Source organism: Nasonia vitripennis, chromosome 4, assembly GCF_009193385.2.
Source record: "Nasonia vitripennis strain AsymCx chromosome 4, Nvit_psr_1.1, whole genome shotgun sequence".
NCBI lineage: Eukaryota > Metazoa > Arthropoda > Insecta > Hymenoptera > Pteromalidae > Nasonia > Nasonia vitripennis.
Window position 1 is genome coordinate 11,576,336 of NC_045760.1, and position 23,753 is coordinate 11,600,088.

A 23,753-nucleotide genomic window follows, 5' to 3' on the forward strand; every position below is an offset into this window, starting at 1 on the left:
TCCAAATTTTCCAGAAACAAGCCCAACTTCTTCAAACATCTGGAGCTCAGCTCGTGACGCGTACGTGTATTCGCGAATTCGCGACGGAAAGAGTTTTACTTCGGCGAAGCTTCCAATTTCCCGGTGCCCTTCGCTCTGCGCTCGGTTCATCAATGTCTCCGCTCGTTTCGAGTCACGTACCAACTGTAGTTTTCAGTTTACTGCCAGAGGGCTGGCTGTTTATCTTTTCATTGCTCTCCCTTGTATCGTCAGTTGATTAATAGCGCAGCCGAAAATTAAAAAGGTCTGCGATTCAATTGTACTTTGTATAGAATTATTGAAATACTAGCTTTAATTTTCGCATACAGCGTTTGAGCGAAAAAATTCGTAAAAATCAGTCGATCCGATCCGAGAAAACCGCACGCAGGAGTGTGCGCTAACCGAGATCTCGTTCGTCACTCTGATTTTCAAGAGCTCGCCAAGTACTTGCGGAGATCCTCGGCTTATTGTTAACGAGCTGCATTCACGCCCCCGGAACGTTGAGTGACGCCTAGCCAAGTGCGCGTAAGCCGATGAATTATCGAGTGTCAACGAATTCACCATGGAAGGTACATAAAGCCTTGGAATTGTACGAATGATTTTTAAACTGTAGGATGCGATTACTGCGAGTTATGATAGAATTACGATTTTCATTCGAATAATGCATCGCTATAATGCGATTACAGGATTACTTTTTTGTTCATCAACAACGAATATACTTTTACATATATAAATTACTATAATATCGATGAATAATTTTAAAAATGGAGAAATTATAATCTACAAATTAAAAAAAAATCTAATAGAACCTGCAAACAACTCTAGTAATATTTAATTCAGAAAATTTCCAAGTAGAAAGTGGCCGCTCGGGTGTTGCTATGGAAACAAAGTGTCGCCGCCTTGTTTCTAATCTAAGCACGAAATCATTACGATTGCGTTGAAAAGGTTACATTCTGTATTCACCATTAAAAGGTTCAAAAGTTAAAAGCAAGTTTTTATCTAGCATGGCGTAGAGTGCACAATTATATTGAAACTTTCGATACGAGATCCAAGCTCTGAGTCTGTTTGAACGATGGAGGGACTTTCGATTAACGCCAGTTGCAATCGCATAACGTGTCTCGCTCGAGAAAAGGTATAGATAAATTGTCATTTGCTAAAGTGTTTGAAAAGTTTTTCGATAAGTAGTTTTTTATGAAAAAAGAATGTCAAATAAAAAGTCCAACTATTTACGATTGCTTCGAGAACAGTAAAATCAAATTTTAACTATCATCCGACACAAACTTTCTCGCAAGATGCTTTATATTCGATAAGAAGCAGTTTAAATTTGTTCGAACCGAAAAACTGCATCCGCATGCAAAGTAGTACATCCTTTCTTAAATTTCGCCGTTAAATGCATGAAATATGAGCTCCTTGCAAGTGTAAGCTAGATAAAGTATTTGCAAGGCAAGGTTAAGGCTTTACTTGAGGGCTAATTCATTAATGTGATAATCAGGAAGAGAAGCGTGCTCAAGAGCGAAAGCGAAACCTACTGTACCTCGTTGCGGATTTTCTACGAGAGCAAGGGTAAATATTATCGGCGTCTCCTTCGTTGTCAATATAGATCATAGAATGCACGTTTTACAAGTTTTTAAAATATTAATTTTCATGACGATTGTCGAAATTTTTCAGATGCACCAATGCTTGCGAAATGTTCGTCAAGGAAGCGCATTTATCGCCAGATATCGAGGTCTGCGACAACATAGACCTCGAGACCATCTTACTCGAATATTCTGAGTACTATTTTGCAAAGTTTAACAAGTATCCGAAAATCTGCAAAAAGGGCGAGGCAAGCTTCGCGAGTACCACGTGCGTCTCAATTTGTGTAGACTAAAGCAAATTCGCTTTTTTTAATTTAAATAGGAAATAATAAAAATAATTGTATGCGAAGATCTCGAAAAGATAAAAATACCAAAAATATCAACAAAAGCTACCGCAAACCAGAGGAAGACAACATCTCGACGAACGCAGTGGAGAAGTCTAAGAGCAACAATTTATCCAAATCCGAGCCGAACTTTAATATCACCGTCACGCCACTTTTCCCACTCGGTAACTTACCAATTGATTTGTCTAAAAACAACACCAATGAACCGGCAGATCTGGACAAATTTTTAAAACCACTGGGCAACCTTTACCCATCGGGATCTGAATGGCGGGAAATCGCAGATATTATTGCAAAGGTGAGTGATAACAAAATCTATATACATACTTTGATCATGTATATTAAACGAAACGTACGAATGATCAGGAGATCGTCCTCGGAAATTTAAACGTTCACTGGGACGACGTGAAAGGACTCGAGAACTGCAAAGATCTTCTGAAGGAAGCAGCCGTTTATCCACTTAAATACCCATGCATGTTCAACGAGAAACTGACACCCTGGAAGGGAGTACTGCTTTACGGCCCTCCGGGAACAGGTACAGAGTTTCGTTTCTCCGTGCAAGCAAATTTTTATGCTTGCGAACGTAAAAATCTAAAAGTTTAAATTTCACAGGAAAAACGATGCTGGCGAAAGCCGTAGCTACTGAATGCAAAGCCACGTTTTTTAACATTACTTCTAGCTCTTTGATTAGCAAATGGCGTGGTGAAAGTGAAAAATACGTTCGCGTGAGTAATACTGGACCTATAGTTGGATATATTATGTATAGCGCTGATTTCGCTGGTAAAAAATGGTATCGAACATTTTATTTATATGTTGAAGGTGCTCTCGGACTTGGCAAAGTTTTATGCTCCGTCGATTATATTCATCGACGAAGTTGACTGGACAGTCAGTGGCGGAACTAACGATGTGTCAAACAGCAAATCCGAGCCAAGTCGAAGATTCAGAGCGGAACTTTTAGCTCGATTAGATGGACTCTTGTCGATGGAGAACGCCAACGTTTTGTTGTTGGCAGCTACTAACGTACCCTGGTTCGTACGCTTGATTTCGAATGTCTTTCGCCTCTTTTAATTTCAAAATCGTTTGTTAAAATTCTTTTTTCGTACAGGGAATTGGATACGGCTTTGCTGCGACGATTGGAGAAACGCATTTACGTTGATCTTCCCAATGAACAGGCCAGGAATCAGATTTTCAAAACTTATTTGAAACCGCAGTTGTTGGAAAAACCGCTGTACAGTAAAATCTTGAAAAATACCAATGGTTACTCGTGTGCAGATCTCAAGCTCTTGTGCAAGGAAGCCTGGATGATGCAATTGCGCCCTGTATGGGCTTATTTGGAAAATGAAAATCTGTCTCTCAAGGATTACAAAAATGACGAAGGAATCAATGATCTGAGTCATCTTGTCCATGCAATGACTATCATCAGGCCTATCGCTCAAAGTACTCAATCTAAATACGAAATATGGGACAAGAGTTTTACAAGAGAGCCCATTGAATGTGAAAATGACAGGAATTCAAATGCAAGCAAGGTTGTTAGCAATGAATCGACGCACAGATACTTGTGTAATTACAAACTAGCAGCAAAATCGAATTTCAGACCTGACAATGATTCTGATCATAAAAGAAATTTGAGTTCCAGACGTGAAAGTGATTGTGAACGAAAAGATAATTTAGATTACAGAATGCCCAAGGTGTCGGATGTAATGCTATGCAGTGATACAGAAGACAATGGATCGCTTGAAGAATATTAGAGCTGTGACTTGTGATTACTTAGAATAAATTTCCACTCTTTTTGTATAAAAAGTAATTTAATTAAAAATTAACTTATGGATACTTTACATGAAAAATAAAATTTTAAGTTTTCCTTCGATGTTGATTACTCTGAGCTTGCTTCAAACCATGATAATACCCTGTATCAATATAAAAGTATAATTTAATGATTTATGACAATCTTAATATATGATCGAATGCTATTGTATGATTCAAGTTTTGTCTTACCTGTGTGGAAACCGCTTATGTACCAGGACATTAACATGCTTGACAAAGCATCGGCATCATTCTCAGGCAAACTAGAAGAATGACATAGAATGAATGATGTTTGTAAACAAAGATTAAAATGAAAGTCATAATGAGAATTTACCGAGCCATAAGTTGTGGTGGCAGTGGTGGAGCAGGAGGCATAGAACCCATGGCAGGATCGAATGAAGGCCCAGGGACGTACATGTTCTTCAAAGAATGAAATTCATCACTTTCACAGTCCATTTGATTCCCTGCAACGCCATTCATCTTAGAAGCTTCCTCAAAATCCATGGAATTGACATTTGATTCTGTTGATATTGCTTCTTTCTTTTGCGCAATTTGACTTTGCAGACCTTCTGATTCGAGAAGAGAAGACAGTTCCACAGTTTCTGTGTTGTTATATCCTTAAATATATAACAATTTATGATAGATTTACGTTGTGACTACACAGAAAATTTGAGTTGCACGTTAAATTTGTACCTATAAATTTGACCACACATTTTCCTGTATTTTCAAAAATTTCTTTGATTACTGCTTCATACAGTTCACCATCTTCTGAGTATACTGCTCGGCAAGGAGATCCAATAACCCATTTCTAAAAAAAAGAATGTACTGAACTGAATTGAACTTGAAGCAAAATCACTATTATTTGCTGGTCATTATACTTACTTTTTGAGTCGTTTGAGCCTTCTGAGCTTGCCGAGCTGGCTTCTGAGATTGCGGTTTCTTATGTTTAGCACCATTATTTTCACTCTTTAGACCTATCCGTTTAAAAACCTCTTCTTTTGCCAAATTAACTGCCTTATCATAAGCCTTTACGAGAGCGGAGTCATCCCAAACATCGTCAGATGCTATAAAATAAAACTTGTTCTACATAAATAAGTTACTTCAAATCAAGTGAACCTCGTTTGCTTGTATTAATGTTCAAAGAGAAAACGTTAATCACAATTGTGGTAAGTTGTACAGTTTGAATACAAACTAAGCACATAACCTCAAGGTATTGAAAGCAATGAAAATGAACCTACACGAATTACCACCTCCTCTGACAAATAACACATTATCGTCTTCTGCCATGTTGTCCACTTATATTCAGAAGAACATTAATGACTGTCTCTACTTTTAAATCAACATCTTTTGATATAAACTAATCATAACCAAAACCTACAGAGAGACAAAAAACAGACAACATTGATAACGTTGCTCGCACAGTAGTGACTCGCAGCGGTGAAAGTAGAAACTATGAAAAATTCGGCTGCTAAATATCGAATCTATCTTGGTGATTTGAATTTAAACAAGTTGTTATAATAAATTTCCCAACTAATGTCGAATGTAATGTGTATACATAAGAATTAAAACTGATTAAGTAAGTTGTAAAAACAGTAAATTTCTGTTAACAATCGCAATTTTTCTTTTTAAAAACAATCGACTTGAATTTTCAAAAAGGAGAAAAACTGGGTTTCACTCGCAAATCAGTCGAATGTATAATTTTAAATTGAAGCCATCAACAAAATACGTTAATACGCGTAAAATCACGTCGATCGGTCACAATTTCTCCGCAGCTAAACTCTCGATCCTGCACTGCTCACAAATTGTTTCAGCAAGTCCACTCCTACATTCTTCGCACGCAGCGCATATTCCTAATCTTCAATTCAGCCATAGACGAATTCTCTAAAAAGACTTTTCGATCGCGGCTAATCTGCACAATAGAGGCAAGAGAGCGCCTGACCAAAATTAGCCAGAGCTCCTTGTTTACCCCTGTCGGTAAGCTCGTGTCCAATCAGAGTCGAGCGCACGAACATACCGTCGAGAGAGCATCCCTCCCGACACAGTCCACGAAACCTCAGCGTGCAAAGCTTATTTAACCTCTCCACGCATCGGCGCGCTTTTATCCGAGAAAGCATTTCAAACAAATTTCAAGCGCACGCTAGAGCTGCTTACAAGACATTAACGCGCTTCTAGCGCGAACATAGCGGCGGAGTAAAAGTATACGCAGAAGTACAGCAGCAGCCCGACGACGAGCGACGACGTCGAACAACACGCGCAGGCATGCAGACGTAATACACGAGTGCGCAGAGCGACGCCGCGCTGCGAGTTGTATTATTGATCAATAAGAGCGAGACGGAGCGAGAGCTCGAGCTGCTGCCGCTGGCTGGCTCTACTGCTGCTCTACTACTACCACCACTATACTCCGCGGGCGTAAGTGTGAGCCCCGCGTGCAGCTGTCATATTCCCGTGCAGGCGATTTCACGCGCTCGCGTAAACCCGAGTCGTCGTCGCCGTCGCCGTCCTTGCACGCCTGCCACTCCGGGTCGCTCTCGGACAGAACTGTACACGCGCGGTCAGTCGATCGTCATCTTCTTCTCGAGTGAAGGGATAAAAGAGCAGTGAGTATACGCGGGGTGAGAAGAAGCGCACACAGGGTGTGTGTGTATGTGCGTGAGAGAGAGATAGAGAGAGAGACAGAGAGAGGGTCGTGTGCTCGTAAGGGTGCGCTTTCGACGATCATGCGACGGCGGGTGGCCAGTTTCGGAGAATAGCGAAAAACTAAATAGAAGAGCCGCCGCAGCCCGCGACGAGTGTGTCGTGCATTGAGCTGCCAGTGCCGTCGTTTTAGCGAACACGTCACCGAGGCGCCCGCGATTCGTGCACGCGTTCTCCGTCGCGGTTATTGCGCGGGCGTGGTGTGCGTAAAGAGAGAGAGAGAGAGAGAGAGAGAGAGAGCCTGCAGCAGCTACTCGCTGGCCACCGCGGGACTCGTTCCACCACCTCGGGAGCCCTAAGCCGGACAAGTGGAGTTCCTCATGCAGACGCTACGCAAGAAGAACAGCCCATGCAAGTGTGAGTATTCGCCAACGCTTTTGACCCTCTCATGTGTACGCGGCGTATAGTGACCTATCGTCGTCGTCGGAGCGGGGATACAGTTGATCGGGTCCCCATTGACGTAGTCACCGAATTTTCCCTCGGACCCGGCTCGAGCGGCCTCCAGTGAAGTGGAACGATCGATAGTCAGGCGCTCGCGGCTGATCTCATGTGTGCGACTCCCTGTTCGCGTGTTCGGCCGCGTATTGAAAAATGTCCGCATTCGCGCAGGCCTGAGTGTTTGCGTGCGTGCGTGAATGCGGCGACGAAAGAGTATTGAGAGAAGACGTTGGTCAGTGGCCGCGCGATTGTTTTCAGCTGATTCTTTGATCCGCGTTGTTTGGGGACTGCATTACCCTCTCGCGCGTTAGGGGTTGATTCGCGCGCCGCGCCGCGCAGAGATGGCGCCACCGGTACCTCCGGCACGCGCGCGTGGGACAGATCCGTGTCAGCGGATTAACGCTTCGGCGCCTATACATATACTCGGGTATATACGTACGGAGGAGCTCGCAGTAGTTCGAGCATTTTTCGTCAGCCGATTCGTTGTATCGCGGCGAGGATCGAGCTTTCTTGGCAGACACGAGGCGAGATGCGGTTATTTTTATTGGAAACGAGTACATCATAAATTATGAACCGCCGGCCGACCTTTGCGAACCGGAGCCGCGGTGGAAAAAACAGTTCGCGTGACTAACTGACCGATAAAGTCGCCGCGCTTTTGATACTTTAATCAGCAAAAAATGAGCGGCGAGATTACCAGCCATCGATCGGCTTATTTAAATTATGCGCTACTTCGTATATCTATATGATAATGCTGCCAAGCTTTCTTCTACGACGTAGGATTTCGAAATCTAAGCTTTATTATCCCCTGGCGTGCGCGACGTTCTCTCCACCTTGTGGGAACGCGTTTACTCCAAAAACACGTCAACAACTTCAACGCCTCTTTTTACATGGAAAAAAATGTTCGTATCAAGATAATCACGCGTATTATAGTCGGGTGCAATTGTGCTTTTCAACAGCGATACTGCACCTTCAATTACACTTGAGTGTACGTACGCCCTCATCGCGATATATTCGGGACACAGATCGACGTATCCGACGTCTAGGCGCATATCGGACGCATCTGGCGCGAGAGGTTCGAGTGCCCGGAAGAGATTGCAAAGAATCGGCCGTGGAGAACCCCGTGAATCATCGAGTGTCGACAGTTGGCATTCTCCACTCGAGCACAGGGGCACAATCGTACATACACGACGCACCTCGCAAGAGCTTTCGCCGGGTGAAAGCTTAGTCAAGTGTCTTTCGTGCGCAGACAAACTTGTTTTCACGGTCGGCGTTATTGTTCTTCTCGATTCTCTCCTTGATGCTCCATGGCAAAATGTGTGTCTATGCTATTAGACGTCGCGGCATTGTGCTGCCGAGTAATCATAACGTGATTACACGCATGTAATCGCTGCAGCCCGGTATACACCGCGGAGGGCTGGAAATGTATTTTTACGATTGGTTTCTGAAGAACGATATAGAAATTATTTTGAATGCGACCTGGAACAAGTTGTATTGTTTCGAGAGTGCATTCAATGTGATATTGATTTACTGGAATGGGGGTAACCGCGTATGGTATACTATACTGCACGCGTGACACAATTTTATTTTTCGAACATCTTTGACGCGCGTAATACGTGTCGATATATCACTGCATCGTTGCTACGACTGATTTATTCAACTAAACTACTATAATATGATGATGAACGAAATAGAAATACGCATTTCCAACAAACACAAACTTCTTCCTCAACATTCCTCGAAAAAAGAAACACGGTGCTTTGAACTTGACAAATGCAGCACAAAAGATTTATTCTGCATGATTAGTTCTAGTCCGCGGGAAGCTTAAAATGCGAAAAATTCAAAGCTGTAGAGGAAATCCGTGGATCCATTTGCGTTTCTTCGAGCAGACGTAAATCGATCTAGCTCGTCGACGACTTAATTCGTTTATGCCTATATCGGTGTTACATCGATGCAGCCCCCCGCGAGGCAAAACTCAATTTGATCCCCGCGTGCTCAGCGTGATTGCATTTGCCGACAGAGAGAGAGAGAGAGAGAGAGAGAGAGAGAGAGAGAGAGAGAAAGAGAGCCGCAGAGTCGTCTGGGCTCGTCTGTGCGATAGCCGACCGCGTGGGGCACACTATCGCTAACTGACAATAAGTTGCCGGCGAATAGCTTCGTTCTCTGCGGGACAAAAACCGATGGGACTGCTGTGAGCGCTCGGTAACAGGGTTTCGCCGCAAAGTAACTTGAAACGATACCGGCTGCCGTTCGACGATAGCAGTCGTTCTGGCGCTGCAGGTTCATTAATAATTCAAATTCGCTCTACGGAGATCCGCCGCTGTGCGAGCGTCAATTTCAATCAAGTAACCGCCCAGAAAAATGTTCACTGAACCCTATGAATTTGTAATGCGTAAACGTCTATCAAACCTCGTTACACTTAGCTTCTATGTGGGACGCGTCGAATAAGCCGATCAACTCAACTCCCTCTCCTATTTGAACGCGGAGATTTATTTGCACGTTGATTATATCTTTCACCCGCGCGCATCGAGGCAATTTAACACTTTGCTTGTACTTCTGCTTTCAGTAAAAAACGAACCCACCCGCTTTATGGGGGAAGGAGTGTCCTTCAAAGCGAAGCTCATCGGTATTTTAGAGGTGTCAGAGGCTCGCGGCGATCGGATGTGTCAAGCCGCACTAGCCGATTTAAAAATGGCTATCCGAGCCGCTGGAGAACACAAACAACGAATCACTGTCCAGATCAGTATCGATGGGCTTCGGTTGAGAGACGAAAAAACAGGTGTACGTACCTTCACGAATATTACATGCTATATTGCTATTATGTCATATGATGAATGAGAATCGTCGAATAATACGTTTGACATCGCTTTCAGGATTGTTTATACCATCATCCGGTGCACAAGATATCATTCATAGCACAAGACATGAGCGACTCTCGAGCATTTGGTTATATATTTGGTTCCCCTGATACTGGGCATCGATTTTTCGGAATTAAGACTGATAAAGCAGCTAGTCAGGTATTGATCAACGTGGATAGTATTAAATTCTGATAATGTGAATCGATAAACTACTTTTTATTTGCAATGTTACTGTTCAATAGGTGGTCATTGCCATGCGCGATCTTTTTCAAGTCGTGTTTGAATTGAAGAAGAAAGAAATCGAATTAGCAAAGCAGCACATTGAGCACAGCGTAATTAAATGCGGTACTTTTGCACTCGAGCGGACGCACGACACAAAGGTAAATAAAAAAGAACGAAGATATTATGCGTGAACATGAAAAGAATTCATTTTAAAAGATGCATTACTTTTATCGAAGGGTGCTGCGGGAAGTGAATCGTCACTTCATCGAACGGGTTCCGACAGCGATAGAAGTAGAAAACACGAAGCGCAAAGTGGAGTAGTAGCAGATTTATTAGACTTGCAATTTGAATTGAACTCGCTGCAACAAGGAATTCATCAGATGGATAAAATAACTCCTGATAATCCAAGACCTGTAGAAGATCCTTTTGAATCGGATCCTTTCGGAGACTCATTCGCAAATATGAAGGTATTCCCCGCGTTATTCCCATTGTACAATGAAGCAGGATTAACTTTTACTCGCATTTTTCAGATAAAGGAGCAAATACAACCAATTTTACCTCCTCCTCCGTCAGCTTCTAAACGAGGGCACTTCGAACGGCAACAAACAGTACAACAGACACCGACCTCCGGTACATCTAGTCCAGCCAATATAGTCAATAGTAAAACGCCACCACATCAAGGCTCGGTACATTGGTTTGACAAGGAAACAGAAGATTTGTTTAATGAAGGCGAATTATCAAATCTGACTAGGAAAAATTCTTCAAGCGACGAAGATAAAGAACCGGTAAGACGAATAATTTATTGCGGTAATGAAATTAAATTACAATTCTTACGAAACATTATGTATTGCAAACATATATTTTACAGCATTCGGCACCCGTATCGCAAGATCATTATAAACAAATAGACATTTTCTCAGAATTAGATCCCCTTGGGACAGGAATTAAAAAACCTTATGTGGATAAAAAAGATTTTTTCCAGCATTTGAAAAATCCACCGAAAAAAGTACTGAAAGACTTAGCATTGACGAATTCGGAAGATACATTTCCTACGAATTTCAATATAACTTCTGACTCAGGAGAGTTGAATAACAGCCAAACATCTGAAAATGAGTCTAATCAATTTGATGATGGAGAATTTGCTGATTTTGATAAATTTAAAGAAAAGGATATTTCAACGCCGACAGAACATATTTCTCCCAAGCCGCAATACAAAGAGTCTAACAAAAGATCGATTCAACATCAATCTTTATCAGTTTCTTTGCCACCAGAAGACACTTCAACGCCCAAAACTTCATCCTACGGTTACTCGATGTCTAATTCTGTAACGTCTAGCAGATATGATAATAAGGATTCATCAGAGAGCATACAGTCCTTAGTAAAATTACCGAGCCCTAAAAAATATTTGAATTCAAGAAGCAAAACTGAATATTCAGATTACGGTGGGAACAAATCACAATCGATTGATAGATCGTTTCCTGTTGATTTTTCATCGACCAGTGAGTCGCCAGCTTCACCACTGCGATCTTGTTCATCTGGGGCTAATTCAAGGTTATCGAGTTCAAGTGCCGAAATGGAAAATGTACCAGAACCACCACCGCGAGGAGCTGGTAGTATATTAATAAATCCTCCACCTTTGCCTCCTAAAAAACATAGTTCTAGAAGTGGGATTAAACCACCGCCAAGACCACCTCACGGCGATGGACATTTCCATTACGATTTCTTGGAAAGAGAAGAAGGATCACCTTCCCCAACGCGCAAAACGAGAGGTATGGGTTCGCCTAAGAGTACAAGAGGTAGATTTGATGACAATTTTAATGCCCCCTTACCTGATTTACCTAAAGGATTTTCCAATTCAAAATTCGAAGATTCTTTTAATACAATGATACAATCGCCTAAATCTGTAATCGATAATCCAATCACAAATAAACCAGAAATCAACTGGGCAAATCTCACAAAAGACATAACTTTGAGTCAACTGACCTCAACTTTTCTAACAGATTTAGCCGATAACCTAGGAATGTCGGTGGCAGAAGTAACAAGTCTAACTTTACAACAATTAACGGAATGCATAGAGTCGCTAGCAAAGAAAGATACTTCAGCAGAGAAGAAATCAAAGACTCCGGAAAATGCATCCAGCGTCGCAAAGGATATGGAAAATAGCTCAACGACTAAAACAGAAAAGTCTACATTTGCAGAAACATCGTTTGATGCTAACGAACCACTTTTCAAAGCTACGTTTGATCAAGAGCCGAAAGTAGAAAAGAACAGTAATTATGATAAATATGCCGTGTTTAGGGAATTATTAGAAATGGAACAGGTTAATAACGAATTTCAAACACAGAAGTCCAGCGAAGAAGAAGAAGCCATTGCATCCGAAAATCAGGATGAACCAGGTGATATTGAAGATGATGCTCAAAGTGATGAAATTGATGAAACGATCGCTTCTCTTGCCAATTTAACAGTGAAACTTCCGCCTGTTTCCGAAAGTCAAACAAAAGAGGTTGCTTCATACTATGAAATGAAATCAAATGATGAACCTATTGAATCTCCAAAAGAAAGTGACAACATCAGATTAGGGGAGACTGAGTCCGAAAAACGCTATTACTCTAAAGATAACGTAAATGAAACTGATTCGTCAATGTCTGATCTTACAAAAATTCAAAGTGATAAAGAGGAAAAAATAGATAACGATGAAATCATCGAAGATACTAAAAACTATGAAGATTTCAAAGATTCAGATAATTTTGTAATAACAGCAGAAGAAGTAAACGAACTATCCAAGATTGTCGACAAGAAAACGGAAATAAAACCGTCAGTTTCTACATCCAGCGATAAGTATGCAGCGCTGCGTGAAATAATTGAGAAAACAGAACAAACATCTATAAAAACTGATAACTTTGTCACTTCTCCAAATAAAAGTTCGGTAAGATCATCGACTGAAGTAGATCTGCAAGGGTTATTTTCTGATAATTTTAGTCCACAATCGATTTCTGTGACTGCAAAAATTACAACGAACAAAGAAGAAGACGTGAAGACCACTGTAATGGATATTTTCGAAGAAATAAAAATGCTGAATACCGATACGCACCGTTCGAAGGAAACGAAGCCATTGCCGCTATCTTCCAATTTAGAATCAGTGTTTTCTGCATTCACGGATATCAAACCGGAAAAGGAGAGTTCAAAAGATGATGAAAATTGGGCTAAATTTGAATCGACCGTCTTTCAATCCGACAAATCTGCGGCTGAAGGTCAAGGATCTATGGGAGGTACCTCCCCTTGGTCTCCAGAGGGCATAGAATTTAATCGTGAACCACCGATAAAACGAAACGTGCATCGGCACTCTGGAGAGAGCGATAATGAATGGAAAGACGACGAAGAAAGCGAAGAAAGCAACGGACGATCGAAAGGTGAAGGTTCATGTTGTGTCAGGCATCCACGATACGATCTGCCACCCTTTGAAGAAAGGCCTTTTTACGACGAAACTGCAGAAGGGGATAAGGATCGCGTGTTCCGTGAGAAAATGGTTCGAAAAACAAGAGGTGCACCATGGGTCAAAAGTGCTCCTCGAACGCGCGAGCCTATGCCATGGCACGATGACGCTAGGTGGGAAGAAGAGCGCCGGCGACATTTGCATCGAAAAGTTCCATACAAAGACGAGGAAGAATATAAGACATATTGGAAGTGTCGACCGAAACAAAGACCATGGAATGGGGAAAGAGAAGGTTTTTGGGGACCCGACCACCCATTCTATGAAGAAGAGTGCAAAAGAAGGATGACTTTATGGACTGAAGAAGAACGCGACAGTAGAGAAAGGTTTAGTAGCCAGGAAAGCATGGGATATGAAGAGGATGAAAGATGGTTTAGAAGGGAATATGAAAGAAGGCGATATGAAGAAGATGGCATGTTTTGGAGGGGTCGTGGTCCTGAAGGAGAATACCCACCCAGAGAGGCCTACAAAAAACACGATCCGCATTATTTCCGTGAAGGTAGAGATCGACACTATGATTATCCTCCAAGCTGGGAAGAAGAGTACGGTCCCAAACGTGCGGAAGATTCTCCTAGATATCTTACTAGAAAGAAACACTGGCCAAAACGGCCAAATAGTGCAAACGATGGAAGGGAAATGATGTATGTAGATATCAGACCAAAGTGCGCTGTGTCGAGATCTGAATGTAGCGACAATGATTCTGATCCATATCATCGACCATATAGATCAAGAAGCCGGGAAAGTTATTGGGGTAGTGATCAAGAGTTTGAAAGTTGGGGAGAGAGGCCATATTGGTCCGAAGGACCCGACGCTAAAAACGAAAGCCTGCATCGGAAACGAATGAACAGGCACAGATCGAGACCTCAACCAAAATCTCAAAGCTCGCCATTCGAAGATGATTTCACTCAAAGCGTAGATCGTAGCGAAGCGCCAATCGACCCCGTAAACGCAGAAACTCGCATTCGTCCAGAAGTTGAAATGAAGCAACCGACTAGTCCCAGAAGTCCTAGAGGCACAAAAGAACAACAGGCACGTAGGGAACCGAAATCATACAAAGCTTCTAGCTACTTTGATGACGATCTCACACCTACGGCAAGTGCTTCAAGCGACGCCTCAGATAGACAAAGAATAGGTTCCGATTTAAAAGTAACACCCGAAGAATTGCCTTGCGACGTAAAAGATCCGGTTGTTGATGGATTCGCATCAGAAGATAGCGGAAGAGATTCGTTCTTTAATGGTGATCCAAGATTTGATGATGATGCATTTGCTTTTCGTTCTGAGTTGGAAGACCAAGTACCCGAGCATGCAACTAACTTACCGATGAAAAATTCTAGGCATTTAAAGTACACCAATAGTAGGGGTAAAGGAGACCAGTATATCAAAAAGTCTGAATCTATAAATATATTCAGTCGCGAAAATGATCCGTTTGATGATGACGAATTTTTCAATTGATCAAAAAAGCCAACTGATTTCTTTCGTGCTACGTCAAAACCTCGAAAAGGGATCAGTGCATCTTCATCACATTCACCTTTGCATCATTTATACAAGATGCAGCGCTTTTACCCTTTTGGATATAAGTAAAGTGCGTATTTCATTTTGCGACTGCATGGAAGAATAATATTTTTATACCGCGTGAAAGCGATTGTTCTCCCGCTTTTCTTTCACGATACACAGAGATTTTTTAGGAACCAGCAGTTTAATTGATTCTGCGATTGGTAAACAATTATAATTTTATTATTGGCATTTATACATGAGCAATATAGTGTATGAATGTATTTAGTTTAGAATGGAACAATATGTGCAATTTAGGAAAATTAAAAAAAAAATTCGTTGAAAATGTAAATGATAAAAATATTGTTTAACGTGTTTTTCAACTCTCGGGAATTTTATGTATGATATTGATTGTTAGTTAAATGTTCAACCAGCAGAGTTTTTAAGAGTGCGGTTAAACTTGGATGAGAATTTTACCAGAGGATGATCGCATGCCATAGGATACATAAGTTTTGTAGAGATAAAGTTGTTTTGATCCTGCAGTCGATCTACGAAATGTCATAAAATGTATCGACTAAGGAGATAGGGGCAAGCTATAAGTTTTCGGAATGAAGTAATAAAATATGAACTGACTATAAAAGAGTGACTCTCTAAAATGTATATAGGTAATATTTGTAAACCTAATACCTTTGTTATTAATATAACACTATCTCTAATCAAACTGTTGTTTTAAATGAATAATCTAAATCGAAAATACATAATTACATTGATCAGTCTCATCAAAAACTTTTCCCTTTCCAAATACTCGACCTATTTTACTCATTTTAATTAATAAATTTAAGAGATAATTTTACATTAATTTATCGCTGCTTCATATTAGTTTATCATTACGTGAGCTCATTCAAATGAATAAGTATAGTGTTACATTTGTCAACAGTTGAGAAATCATATGTATATTTATTTTTAGTTTTTTAAATACAGTAAATATATCATTTAAAAAAATGCAAATTTATTATATTAGTTTTTACTCGAAGTACTATAAATAGTTTGAATATCTACTTTGCTGACGGTGCGCTTGATGCTTGGTAGATACTTTAACACCTTTTCTACCTAGACTGCAAAATTTTTGAAGTTTTGGGTCAAAACGGATTCTCATCTCATGTATATTAAAATCCTCTTCTCGCTCAACTATATTAATAATTTCATTTCATCCCGATTCTGAGTAACACTCAAGCAAAGCGTTCGCTTATTTGAAATTCAATCGTATGCAAATTCCCTGTACACATCAGACGGAACGAGCCACGGCGCGTATGAGATTGAAAGGAGATCTGTAGTACCGCTTAGTAAACACTTATCGATTTTACCAAGCCTATGAAATATTAATAAATCAGGCCTTTTAACTTTCTTTTTAGTAATATACGTGCTTCCTCTGCTATTTATTAGACTAACGAGTTAAAATGATGCGCGTCTACAATATTTTCATCCAAAACTGATGGTAAGTACGAATGAAGATTCATTATCCATATGCGAATGTCTACCGTGGAAAATTCCTTAAAGAGCAGAATCGTATCCAAAATACAATATCAAGGTCGGACTGTTTTCCTTCCTCTTCTTAAAAAGTGTTTCAGAAGCGATTTTAAGCTTTATACGGCGCGCATAAGAACGTAAGCTTTGAGTGCACGGATATACGTACACACCCACACATACGGCTTGTGTGCATTATATACAGTTACACGTGCACTCGCTCTTGACGCTTGGTACACTATTGCAAAAAACTGTGGATATTTCAGTCTGCCTCGCGCCCGAGCGGCTCTTGCCATCCCTGAAAAATCCAGCCACACAGAACAAGGGCAGGTCGACAATCCCAATTATAAACATTTCCCGTGCCCTTTTGGAGTTGCATTTGCCGAGTATAGTATAGAGTGAATGAGCGCGGCGCCCGCAGTTCATTTTGCCAGCCTTTGCGCAAGCGCGCGCGCGTATAAGTATAGAGGCGCTTAGTCGGCTTAGTCCCCACGCATTCTCTTTTATAACAAAAGTACTTTTCGTGCCTCGAGTGCGCGCGCTAGCTTGTGCTCGCGCGTGTATAAGTAAAGCGGAAGCTGCGCGATTGTGGAAGAAACGACAAGTCTTGTACGTATTGTTTTAGACGCCGCCATTGTGGAGGAAAGTTATATGTACGCGACTGAATCATCAGAAATATCTCATCTAGGATCTGGTTAAAAATTTAAACGCGCAATGATCTAATAGAGTCGCGATCGAGCCACTTTTTTCCGAACCTCTGAATATGCATCTCCGAGAATACACTCGGCGGCGGAGGCTTCCTTATTATACACGAGACCCGTAGCCGCGTCGGCTGATGTGCACACCCTCGAGGCCACGCGACGCGTCGTGTATCACTCTGCATATTCATAAACACGGCTTAATGACTCGGTGCGCGCGCTGCAAAAAAATAAGGCCGAAGCCGGGCGGTACGGAAAGAATAAGGCGCGGGGGTGATAATTTGTTAGCATGCGCGCGCGAGCAAGCGGGTGAGGCGCCCCAAATGCGCGCGAAATCCCGGCGAAGTGTGCGGAGCCCGGGCGAGCGCGGGGCGCATTGTTTCCTTGTTTGCCAGGTGTTTCGAGTACTCCCGTGGAGTGCGCGACTGCGCCATTGTGCCGAGAAGTCGGTGGCGAAGCGGTTCAACAAAGCCGGCGGTAGCGCGGCGGCGATCTAATGCTCTTTTATTGTGCATTGTGCGGAGCGAGCGAGAGAGAGAGAGAGAGAGAGAGAGGGAGAGAGAGAGAGAGAGAGAGAGAGAGAGAGTAGCCAAACCAAGAAGCGGGGAACTCACAAGGCGTGCGCGCGCGAGTTGAATGCTCGTGTGCGGGGGGCGAGCGATATGTATGTATTTGCGGTATGCGCGTGTATATGTGTGCGCAGCTGAACCTGCTGTAACGCGCATTTGTCCGTACAATTTCCGACTCTCTGTCTCTCTCTCTCTCTCTCTTTCTCTCTCTCTCTCTCTCTCTCTCTCTCTCTCTCTCTCTCTCTCTCTCTCTCTCTCTCGCAAAACAATTGCAGATCAAGCGAACGGGACGAGTGTTTGATGAAGCTCTGTCGAATACAATAAATTTAACAATGCCGACAATGGATTCGAGGTATAGGTACACTGCGCGTGAATTGATCCGCGGTATTGCTACCAAATCTGACCGTCACAAAAAAACCACATGGCCATAGTCAACAAAGGAGGAGTTTTCATGTAGCTGTCATAGCGACAGTCATGGCGATAGTAATAATACCGTGGATCAATTCACGCGCAGTGTACATAGTCGTATTATAAACGAGATTCTCGGGTTTAGCAATGCGTGAGCGACGATGAGTGTTAACGAAATTTTCTTACACTGCAGAGATCAAAGCATTAATCGAAAACATATAGGTGCATCATATATAGGACCTTACGCCCGCGGATGTTTGTTATGGGAAAACGTTCATATGCCAGCTTTTAGAAACTACAGTCGTATATATTTGCGCGTACTTTTTCATCCATATTTGCCCGAGCACACAAACATTTTCGGAAATCCACGTGCAGAGCGAAAAAACAACCGAAGCTTTTCGAAAAAGCTCGTATTTTGCGATGCGTATTCGCAATCGAACAAAGGAGATTATTCGAGAATTATTCTATTCTTGACACGCAATTACGGCGCTGAATATAAAAAATACGAAAGAAGCGCGAAATTCGTGCGCCGCGCTTATTAAACGCATTGTTAGCGAAGAAGGCAAACAAAGAAGATTAATCATAAACCGCCCCTAAATGTTTGAAACTTTAAAATGTAAAGCTCGCGGCGAAAGGGAGAGAGGCAAGAATATAAAGCAAGTGCAGCACGAAACAAGGAGAATAATTTCCTCAGTGAAAAAGCGCAGCGAGAGCACAAGCGAGAGAGAAAGAGAGAGAAGAAAAAGAGACAAGCGCCGCGCTCGCGCGCTAAGGTTCGAGGAATGAGGAAAGAGTCTCCCCCTCCGGTTAGAGCGCGAAAGTGGCATCTTTGAAAAGATGCAAAGCCGACAGTATTCTTTGTGACGGGCATAAAATGCCTCGCCGTAGGCCTCTTCACACTCCTTACTCTTTACTCTTTTCGCCTAGCTATATGCTGCTGCTGCTGCTGCTGCAACCACCGCGCGTTATCGTCCTTCAAGACAGCGAAGTAAGAAAGCCAAGCTCGGAGATGAAAGACGAAGAGAAAGAAGAGAGAGAGAGAGAAGGGTGAAGTTGGCGGCGCGAGCGGGGGGTGAGGCCAGAGAAGCCGGAAAAGGAGGACGGAAGCAAAGAAAGACGCGCGCGACGGGCTATACGTGATATACGTGTCTATGTGTGTGTGTGTGTGTACTTCTCTCTTCCCCTACGTTTTACAAGCTTCCCTTTAGGGGCGGGATATTTACCAACATCCAAGATGGCGGCGTAATCTTTCAAGCTCTGCGCCGCGAAAGTCGACGAGTCATCCGCCGTCGCCTCGCTGTACTTATGTACTCGGTGCCTTTGCTTAAAGTTCCTTCGCGTGTAATCCTAAAGGAGGCATTGTCGCGCGCACAAAAGACAAGGTATTTACAAGACAACGAGTATTTACATGCGCGATCATCAAGGCTCTGCTAAGCACGCAAATTACTTCGGGAAATAGATTTTAGCGTCTTGCCTCGCTTGGGCACTACTGTGTATAAGACGCTGGCAAACAACGGCTTGCCAACGAGTTTCTTTCATTTAAGTTTCGCTTCTTCTTCCGTGTATAAATAATATACATAAATATCGCCGATAAATATTAACATTTCTTATTTTGGCTTTGCTAAGCGTAAAAACTGTGTATCAAACCTCAGAAAGCTTTGGGCCGGAAAAATAACATCAAAATGTATGCATTGGAGGGTGGAATAAGAGTAAGACTGAAAGCCGATCCAAGCCGTACAGTGTAATAACGACAACAAAGTCGAACTCTACGACAGATCCACAATAAGAAGAGAGATCGCGGCGCCGGATTGAGTTCTGCGGTATGCGGAATTCGCAATCCGATGGAATCTGAATACCAAAGTTCTAAGCGTGTGTCCTTGCCCCAACAATTTCTGACCAAGAAAGCCCGAAGTGTCACTGATCAAAATGATTCGACGCGCGGATGGAGAAATCACGCAAAAAGTAATGGGAAAAGTTTCTTCGGGTATTTAATCCCCGCTATGGCAGCGAGTCGAGCGTCGCAAGCTCTTTCCCCGGGACACCGCGAAAGCTGCATCAGTCGATATATTAAATAACAGAGAGAAAATAAATAAATATATAAAATAACGCGCGAAGCGAGCATTCAACAGCTGACGGTATGCATTGAAAACGCTGTCTGCGTCAGTGATTTTTATTCGCAGCGGAGCTCTCAAAGTTGGAAAAATGACTGCAGAGTGATACCTATTTAAAAACTCAAAAAAAAAAATGGCAGAGCCGAAAAAGATTGATTTATCGAATAGCATCAGAGGCGCATAGGGGGCGGGAGCAGTGGGTGCAGGAAGTGAGAGAGGGAGAGCGCTGGGAGTAAGTGCAATAATACCAGATTATTTGCATCGCGAAGCCGTGTGTACGGGTAAACATAATATTCGCTCTCTGCCGACTCTGTGAACCGATACGAACCAGGTGGATGTATATATACGTATATACATCCGCCTCCCGCTCTGTCTCTTTCGCTCGCGCGCGCGCGCGAGTTGTGTGTAGTGCCTGCCAGCGAGGCAGCAGCAGCAGCCTCTATCGTTTCTCATGTGTACCGCTGCCACGTAATCCAGATTCTATTTGAGCTGCCTCAGGGATGTTAATTTGTCATGCGTGCAGCGCTCTCTTGTTCACGCGACCGAACTTGTCAATCGCGCGCGGCGTCCGCAGGAAGGAAACTCGCTCCGGCGAGTCGCTTCGGCAAACTTGAACCTCTCCGTCGCTCCCTATCTCTGCGCTGCGCGATATCTATATTTTTTGTTGGTCGATTCCAGGGCTAATTCTTTTTTTCCGTGTATTCGATGCACCTCTCTCTCTCTCTCTCTCTCTCTCTCTCTCTCTCTCTCTCTCTCTCTCTCTCTCTCTCGCTGTCTGTCTGCTCTTGCTTTGAGCGGGCAGTCTCTTTTATTTGATAGGGAGTCGCATACGCTAGCGCGTCAGTTATTAGAAAAATTATCACCGCTGCAGAGTACAGTTTCCATACGACTGCTGCTTGTGCGTTGCGCGTGTTATCGTTACTTCGTCGCTACAGGATGTTGAAAGCATTGCTGATGCTATTTTTGTAGACTGTCGCGCGGAGTTTGACGAATACTGTGTGTCGAATGTCGAGTTTAATTTTCGCGAGTGGGTGCTGTAATGCTACATCCATTGCTCGACTCATTCGGTTTGGTTAGCGTTCGTTTTATCGAAAGTATATAATTATTATCGATCATCGATGTGGCATAATCGATAAGTATATATTGACTTGCAATAACAGATAACGAACAGTAATATTTTTCTGGAAAATATAGAATGTTTTCGCAGTGTAATTAAAGATTTTCTCGTGAAAATGTAGACATGGCCATTATTAAACAATATTGTCTCAGTAGTCCTAATTAGCTTGCGGTAAATGGATATGGTAAAACAACAATAAATTCAAGTGTCATTGTTGCTTTAATTTTAGCAAAATTTGAAAACAATGTCTGAAGCTCTCCCATGTAAGCCACCCTTATGCGCGCCAACGAAAGACGTACGCAGTCACTCTCAGGACCCTCGCGGTATATTTTTCTCGCAGCACTTAGAAAAAAGATAGTGGCGCACGTACATTTGAGAAAGGGACAGTAGAGAGTGATCTTTCACAGCTTACGCTTACCGCGAGAATAACGTAACGCGCTCTTGGCCTTATTTCTCAGAGCCGAAGAGCACTTGTTGGAGTGACGAGAAGATTGCCTTTTAGCAATCTGGAAAGTGCGTGTGCGCATCGAAGTTAATAGAGGAAATTCACCTTGTGTGTTTAAGGCAAATCATCGCGCTAAGTACGGGTGATTGCAATACTTCAGAAAAGAGGGAATAATCATTAAAGCGAGAGCATAAAAAAACGCACGTTTTCCAATCTTTTGGATTGCGTTTCAAGCGGGTAATACTTCATTCTTAAAAGCTAAAACTTCACTCTCTAAAAAGGGGATTAAAAGAAGGTCAACACCAATGTTTTTCTGAATTTCAAAATCACTTAGAACGTAAAAATTATACATAAGGTATGTAAACTATTGTTGGCAATGGGTTGTATGTGGATTATGATTATACGGAGTGACAATTTGAGCATGAATGATTTCTTTAAATATAATTAAAGAAACGATTGTCACTTGGTACAACTTGAATTTAATGTATCAGGCGAGTGACGATTGAATTTTTAGCGGGAAAAATGATTGATCAGGGGATATTAGGAAAAATAGCATGGATGTATACAGACACACATAGTCGGTTAGTAAAATTAATTTAAAAAAAATGCGTAAATCTGAATTTTTGTTGGATCGACCTCGGTTAGCGAACGCTAGATATAACAGCATCCACTATCCAAGTAGCTGGCATTCTCCGAGCCAGCGCTGAGCAATATTATGATAATTCGAGCCTTTCGCGAGCGAGCATACCGTGCGCCGGTGGCTTCGCACATCCAGCGTCGCAGTGGCAGATGAGGAAGATCCTGACGCGGGGAATCCCGCGCGCACGTCCAGGGCTGCTGCAGAGAGAAAGAGAAAGAAATAGGGAGAGCGGGTGAGAGGAGAAACGGCCATGTTTGTGGAGGCGTGGTTTCTGGCCCAGTTGCCCCGGCGACCGTCGACGTTATCCGGATATCGACCTGCTGCCGCCGCGCGGGAGGGTTGCTAGGCTTCTATTCCAGGAGGGAAAATGTTATCACTGCTTTGTGGTGGCTAAGATAGCAACTGCTGCCGGCTGCAGCGCCAGCGTCGTCCTCGCGCTTTCTATATACGTGTATGTATGTGTGGGGCTCTCTCTGCGGGTATTATACACACCCCCGCTTATATATACGCACACAAGCGCAGGCCATGCTTATCATTCGCCGAGGCTGCGCGCGGCCGAATATGCTTCTCGCGGAATCTTTTGATGCACGTATACACACGCGTCGACTGTATTGTCGCTGGACTGCCTACGCTCTTCCTCTCCCTCTCCCTCTCTCTCCACAAGGCGAAACGCCGGAATTTCCAGAATGCGTGTGTACCAGAGATGATATTAGATTCTTGGGCAAAGTTTTCTCATGGACGAAGTAGATAGAGAGAGAGAGAGAGAGAGAGAGAGAGAGAGAGAGAGAGAGAGAGAGACAAAGAGAGAGAGAGAGAGAGAGAGACAAAGAGAGAGAGAGAGAGAGAGAGAGAGAGAGAGAGAAAGAGAGAGGACGTATACACGCGAAAATAGACATGCGTTGCGCGTGCCTTTTGTACTCTCGAGCAATCTCTCGCGTGTGCCCGTACTTATATAAATTTTCTGCCTCGCGAAACTGCGGAAGATGTATTTAAACGCGGGCGCGCTTCGAGCGATAAGAGAGGCGGAAAAAGACGAGGTGCATTTTCGCTTCACTGTGTACAATGTATATATATATATAGTCCCTCTTTCCGCGGAAAGTGTCTCTCTGTGCGCCCGCAGCCGGCATTGATTTTCTCTCATTGAGAGGAGAGAGAGAAAGAGAAGCTCGCCCGAGCGCAAGACCGTAATAACAGGCGCCATGTTATTTCTAGTCCGCAGTTAATTCTCTTTGAGAGATGACGTGCGGGCTTTCTTTTGCCGCAGCAACCCTTTGTTTTTCCCTAGGTGTTCTGATGTTTTCTAAAGAGAATG

At 42.8% G+C, this 23,753-nt stretch overlaps 3 protein-coding genes across 5 annotated transcripts; 2 read left to right on the forward strand and 1 right to left on the reverse strand.

Annotated features, from left to right (window-relative positions):
• The first annotated feature begins 859 nt into the window (after positions 1-859).
• On the forward strand, positions 860-3,803 carry LOC100114525 (katanin p60 ATPase-containing subunit A-like 2). Of its 2 annotated transcripts, none has more exons than XM_008210377.2 (8): positions 860-1,150; positions 1,511-1,581; positions 1,687-1,863; positions 1,985-2,234; positions 2,303-2,471; positions 2,549-2,661; positions 2,756-2,964; positions 3,042-3,803. In XM_008210377.2, the coding sequence occupies exons 1-8, from the start codon at positions 1,091-1,093 to the stop codon at positions 3,682-3,684; spliced, it is 1,692 nt and encodes a 563-aa protein (XP_008208599.1). In that variant the 5' UTR covers positions 860-1,090; the 3' UTR covers positions 3,685-3,803. The 2 variants fall into 2 exon arrangements, with proteins under 2 accessions (XP_008208599.1, XP_001599511.2); XM_001599461.5 differs by having other exon boundaries at positions 862-1,150; positions 1,946-2,234.
• On the reverse strand, positions 3,723-5,171 carry LOC100114490 (survival of motor neuron protein). 2 transcript variants are annotated; one of them, XM_001599439.6, is made up of 6 exons: positions 4,978-5,171; positions 4,622-4,803; positions 4,433-4,547; positions 4,074-4,356; positions 3,932-4,002; positions 3,723-3,843 (listed from the first exon to the last, which is right to left on the reverse strand). In XM_001599439.6, exons 1-6 carry the CDS (start codon positions 5,024-5,026, stop codon positions 3,788-3,790), a joined length of 756 nt encoding a protein of 251 aa, XP_001599489.1. In that variant the 5' UTR covers positions 5,027-5,171; the 3' UTR covers positions 3,723-3,787. The 2 variants fall into 2 exon arrangements, with proteins under 2 accessions (XP_001599489.1, XP_032455881.1); XM_032599990.1 differs by having other exon boundaries at positions 4,622-4,816.
• Positions 5,172-6,046: 875 nt separating this feature from the next.
• Positions 6,047-15,650, forward strand: LOC100114451 (protein disabled). The gene is made up of 7 exons (XM_016988112.3): positions 6,047-6,790; positions 9,435-9,649; positions 9,742-9,885; positions 9,969-10,106; positions 10,185-10,415; positions 10,479-10,733; positions 10,817-15,650. Exons 1-7 carry the CDS (start codon positions 6,754-6,756, stop codon positions 14,888-14,890), a joined length of 5,094 nt encoding a protein of 1,697 aa, XP_016843601.1. The 5' UTR covers positions 6,047-6,753; the 3' UTR covers positions 14,891-15,650.
• The last annotated feature ends 8,103 nt before the right edge of the window (positions 15,651-23,753 follow it).